The sequence below is a fragment of the Poecilia formosa genome, unplaced genomic scaffold, assembly GCF_000485575.1.
Source record: "Poecilia formosa unplaced genomic scaffold, Poecilia_formosa-5.1.2 Scaffold697, whole genome shotgun sequence".
Classification (NCBI taxonomy): Eukaryota; Metazoa; Chordata; class Actinopteri; order Cyprinodontiformes; family Poeciliidae; genus Poecilia; species Poecilia formosa.
In genome coordinates, this window is record NW_006800636.1 from 68,506 (window position 1) to 73,397 (window position 4,892).

Sequence of the window (4,892 nt, forward strand, 5' to 3'; positions counted from 1 at the left end):
GGCTCATTTCATTCTGACTGGAGAGAAAACAGGCCGACCCGGAGGCTCTGCCGCAGCAGCAGGTCCGACCCGGAGGCTTTACTCTTTACTTTGGAGGGTTTCTTATTTATTATTATTATTTTTGTGCCCTGAAAACACCTTTTAAATAAAATATATTGTAAATAACCCCAGGGTAAGCTCCTTATTTGTTGTGTTCTTTTTTAGCGTTTATTGCCTTTATTTTGTTAGTTGACTTCTGGTTTTTGAATTTAATGCTTTTATTTTGATGGGAGAGCTTCCGCTGTTTGTGTTGTGCAGCGGCTGCTTGGCAACAGAGAGAACAGAAGAAAAGTTGCAACAGTGTTATAAATAAATCTTATTATTAGAGGCCCCCATGACAGAGGCACAAGGTACGTTTAATTTATTAATAGGATATTTCTAATATTGATCAACTGGAATTGTGATTTTTGGTTTATACGGTATAGTTTTTGAATCGGTTGATGTTAGTAATGAAGGTTGTTTTCAGTTTTTGAAATGTTACGATTGTAAGAGGATGGTTTGTATCTTATACTGTCTATGAGAGTGTGCGTACGATTTTATACATCCAGATTTTCTTTTCTAAATTTGTCCGAACTCCAAGTTTTAGTGTGAAAACTGCGCAGTGTTTCATACATGAGGCCTCAGGTGTCTAGTTAAAGTCTGATCATTCTTCATTAGCGCTGCATCGTCTGAGTCACGCTTCTGCCTCCTGATCAGACCAGCTGGATGGCTTCAGACCAAAGGTTGCCGTGGAAACACCAGGGGAGAGGAGTGCGGAAGACGGATGCCTGCCACACTTTTCAGGCTTTTACTTGTAAAACTGTCGAAAACCAAAAATTATTTTCTGGTTCAAAAACCCAATAGAACCGTATTCAGATGGTTGTTCAGGGTGTGAATATTAAAGCAGGGCACCATCAGAACCAACCCTGATCCAACGAGTCATCAGCACCAACCTTGAGGCAGTAGCGGACCCACAGCCCGACCCCCAGAACCATCATATAGAGACTGACGGCGATCAGCATCACTGCAGGGAGAGGGAGGTCGAGGCCCCAGGGCGGCAGCACCTGCAGGGCAGCCCCAAGCACATCTGTCAGTGTAGATCCACCAATTCTAGATCTTCAGGCCTGCTCAATCTAGACCAGGGGTGGGCAATCCTGGTCCTGGAGGGCTGGTGTCCTGTAACTCTTAGACGTCTCCCTGGTCCAACAGCTGAATCTCCTCAGTGCAGTCAGGTTCTCCAGAGTCCTGCTAACGACCTCATTGTTTGACTCAGAGATGCACCTAAAAGTTGCAGGAGACCCTCCAGGCCTGGAGCTGCCCACCCCTGCACTAGATGTTTCTTTTCTAGATGCTGACCTGCATGCTGCGTCTTCTCCTGCGTCTGGAGCAGAACCTTCAACAGATTCCTGAGCCTGAAACAGCAATCACCGCCAGATCATCAATGTTCGATTATGTATCACTATCGATGAAGCATTCAGGGTTAACATGTTTCTCCTGTTTTAGATGTTTTACCTTAAAATCAGTGAAATAACACTTTAATCGACCTCCCAATCAGAGGCCAACTTCAGCTCCAGACTCCGGAGACTGTTCGCATGAAAAAGCTAATCTAGAACCCTAAAAAGAACCGGACCTGGTCCACATGAACAGAACCGGCTCTACCGAACCTTTTCTGGAAACAATTTAAACTCACCGCTCAGAGAGTGAAACTCAAGTCTAACAGAAACCAAATAAAGTCGCTTTTCTTCTTCCTCATCCTGAAATGTCGAAGAAAAGCAGGAAGAGCGAAAACAAACGAGCGATGGCGGCATCAAAAACGTTACCATGGAGACCGACGGAAGCCTGCGAGGGACCGAAGAGGTGAGAGCGAAATTTCTTCCTTTTTTGCCCCTTCACTTTGAAGAAAAAAAGAGGGGTTTTTGAATTATTTTAAATTTAATTGGGCAATTTTTATTCAAAGGAGCAAATTTTCTAAAATGTAACCAAATCTTAAGTGTTGGAAACAATTTAATATGCAGGACTCCATGAAGAAAAAGCAAGTCAAAGTAATCTGTCAGGTAATTCATAAATGTAGCATTATTCCCCCTTAATTTACTTTTTTATAAAGCATAAACTTGTAATACATATTTATTAGGTCTGTTAAAAAAAAGTTTTGTTTAAACCTTTATTTGAAAGGAAACCAGATGCTGGTTCTGAACACGGCCAGACCAGAACCACCATCTTTAAACAGACTCTGTTCTCTGGAGTTAAACTGGGGTCAGGAGGTCAACAGAACCTCTGCTAACACAGTGCTGCCAGGATTCAATCCTATTTTTACAGCTCGAGAGAAATAACCAGCAAACAGATTCAGTACAAGTCTGGTTCTGCTGAAACTCGTTTGTCAGGTACAGAACCAGTTTCCTTCAGGTCTGAAAATGTTTAATTGATCCATTTAACTGAAATTAGCTTCAGTATTCTAACTGGGTCCAGAAAAGTTCTGATTAAATGAGAAAACTATTGAAATGAACCCAGATTGGATCTTCCTGGTTCTGATAAGTTGCAGTAAGCGTATAGAGCAGATTGGGTTTTCACTCCAGATTGATCAGAACCATCCACACAGAATCGGCTGTAAAAGCTTTATTGAAACCTTCCATCTCAGTCAGCATGGCTTTAATACTTCTGCATAAATTATTGCATTTTAGGACATGAAGCTCATCCAGAAGCACATTTAGTTAAAATCGAACCGGAAAGCGGGTCAGCACCAGAACCGCTCCATCACAGTGAACCGGCTTGGATAGCTACAACCAAACCATTTGCTGCAAACTAAAACCTTTCGGTCAATCAGACGCCTCCGACCCGACCCCCCAGGACAACACTCCACCCAGCAAATGGAGACTCATCGTTTTATTGAAACACCTTAAAGTACAAAACAAAAACGTTACATGAAGCAGTGCCTCCTTGTGGCACCTAAAAGAAAAACCAGAGGGACATGGAAGGAGGAAGTGTGTGAGGGAGGGTCGTCACCACTCATCCCTGATGTGTGGAGCTGCAGCGGTGTGTCTTTGTGAGAGCAAGACTGCCCCCTGGTGTCGCAGGGCGGTAGTGGAGGTACAGAGTCCCATGTTCTTCAGAGGTAATTGCCCGCTGGCTAAGAGGAGCTGGTGGGGTCGCAGAGGAGGGAGGAGAGGGAGGAAGAGCAACAGCAGCACATAGGAGGGGGTTAGGGTTACAGGGGTCGCGATGGCCGTCCAGGAGAGAGGGGGGGCCACCGGCCGCGTCTAGAAGCCGTGGACTTTGAGCTGCTCCTCCTTGGCCAGATCAATCTGGAGAGAGAGAGAGAGCGAGCCATGAAGACCTGAGACTAACTACCTCCGCAGAGGGGACTAGGACTAACTACCTCCGCAGAGGGGACTAGGACTAACTACCTCAATCAGGAACTGGCAGATATTCTTGCGCTGATCTCCCTGAAGTTGGATCACTTCACCATACTCCGGATGCTCGATCACTGTCCCATTGCAGGCGAACTTCTGTTAACAGAAACAAGCTGCAGGTCGGCTCACTGCACAACCAGGTAAACGTTCAGGGCAGAAACGGCTGCAGCTCCAGATGTGCTGCCACATGTTACCTTCTTGAAGGCCTTGACTAGCTTCTTCTTGTCATAGTCGGCCGAGATGCCCTGGACAGTGGTGAGGGTCTTCCTGCCGTTCCTCTGCTGGATTCTTATGTGGATGTAGTCCTCAGTCCCGGCTGGGAGGCGGTCATCACCCTTAGTTGCATCAGCAAAGGGGTCTGAAAGAACAAGACGATCAGAACCGGGTCTGGACCTGATCCAACTTCCGGAACAATAACAGACATATCCGTTTTTATGAGGGTGATCATATTTCAAACTTACTCCACAAAATCTATATATTTATACAATAACTGGCCCTATTAATTGACCCGGGGATCAGAGCGGTCCCGGTTCGGGGAGCCAACAGCCTCAATAGCGGGGACCGTTAGCTTCTTTAGGCCCAGTAATGGCGGCTCTTGGTCTGAAGGCCTCAATCCCGATAGAAAATAAAACCCAACAACAAAACGTTTTTAGAGTTCTACTCTTTAACATCAAACCGCTCATATCAACTTAAGACAGAATTAAAGGAAATCAATTCAAAAAACAACAAAATCCTCAAAATCCTCCCGCCCTTCCCCCACCTTCTGCGTCGACAGAAAAGCACTCACCAAAAGTTTGGAGGTTCTGGATAGCGGACATACGATAAGATTTGCTTTCCTTTCGGATAATAACTTGGTTCTGGGGCGGTTCGGCTGCTGACTGTCTCTTTTCTCTCCTGTTCTGGTTGTTTTAGTGGGTTCTGCTCGCTGGGACGCCCGGTCGGCTCGTTCTCACCAGCTCTCACAAAATGGAGACAAGAGCTGCGAAAACAAGGCTTTATAGACACGCCCCGAAACTGACGTCAACGCGTAACTGTCGTGCGGCTCAGAAGTCCCGCCCCGAGAAGGTTTCTCCACATTACCGGAAAGATTACGTCATTTTCTGTGAACGTGAAGTCATCATCACAACAAGGAGACAAAAACATACCTATTGACGACTATAAGTATAAATTACTGTAACTATTGATTACTATTACTACGGAAAACTATAAAGATTACTGCATATAATGATCACAATAACTACTGAATTACTGATTAGTCTAAGTACTGCTGGTAATACAGCATGTTTACAGAAATGGGTTTCATTGGAATATTTATGCTTAAAATAATATTCAAATGTTACTAGTTGTGGCACTTATGGCTGTTGGAAAGGAAGTGAATCTTCAGGATTCATTCATTTCAAAGAGCTTTATCATTTATAAAATACATATATTAATCTAAGACCAAGTCATTTATGTAATATTTATATA

At 44.4% G+C, this 4,892-nt stretch overlaps 2 protein-coding genes across 3 annotated transcripts in view; both read right to left on the reverse strand.

Moving 5' to 3' along the window:
* The window catches only part of si:ch211-198p11.6 (sperm mitochondrial-associated cysteine-rich protein), a 4,158-nt gene extending 2,325 nt beyond the window's left edge, over window positions 1–1,833 (reverse strand). The window contains exons 1-3 of one of the 2 annotated variants that reach the window (XM_007542457.2): window positions 1,709–1,833; window positions 1,375–1,430; window positions 972–1,082 (exon numbers count right to left, since the gene is read on the reverse strand). In XM_007542457.2, coding sequence (XP_007542519.1) covers window positions 972–1,082; window positions 1,375–1,380 — 117 coding nt within the window. In that variant the 5' untranslated portion in view covers window positions 1,381–1,430; window positions 1,709–1,833. Of the gene's footprint in view, window positions 1–971; window positions 1,083–1,374; window positions 1,431–1,530 lie in introns of both variants that reach the window. The other variant, XM_007542456.2, reaches the window with a different exon arrangement.
* A 783-nt stretch (window positions 1,834–2,616) lies between these two features.
* eif1 (eukaryotic translation initiation factor 1) lies at window positions 2,617–4,413 on the reverse strand. Its single transcript, XM_007542458.2, has 4 exons — window positions 4,213–4,413; window positions 3,620–3,783; window positions 3,420–3,521; window positions 2,617–3,317 (listed from the first exon to the last, which is right to left on the reverse strand). The coding sequence occupies exons 1-4, from the start codon at window positions 4,241–4,243 to the stop codon at window positions 3,273–3,275; spliced, it is 342 nt and encodes a 113-aa protein (XP_007542520.1). The 5' UTR covers window positions 4,244–4,413; the 3' UTR covers window positions 2,617–3,272.
* Between the last annotated feature and the right edge of the window lie 479 nt (window positions 4,414–4,892).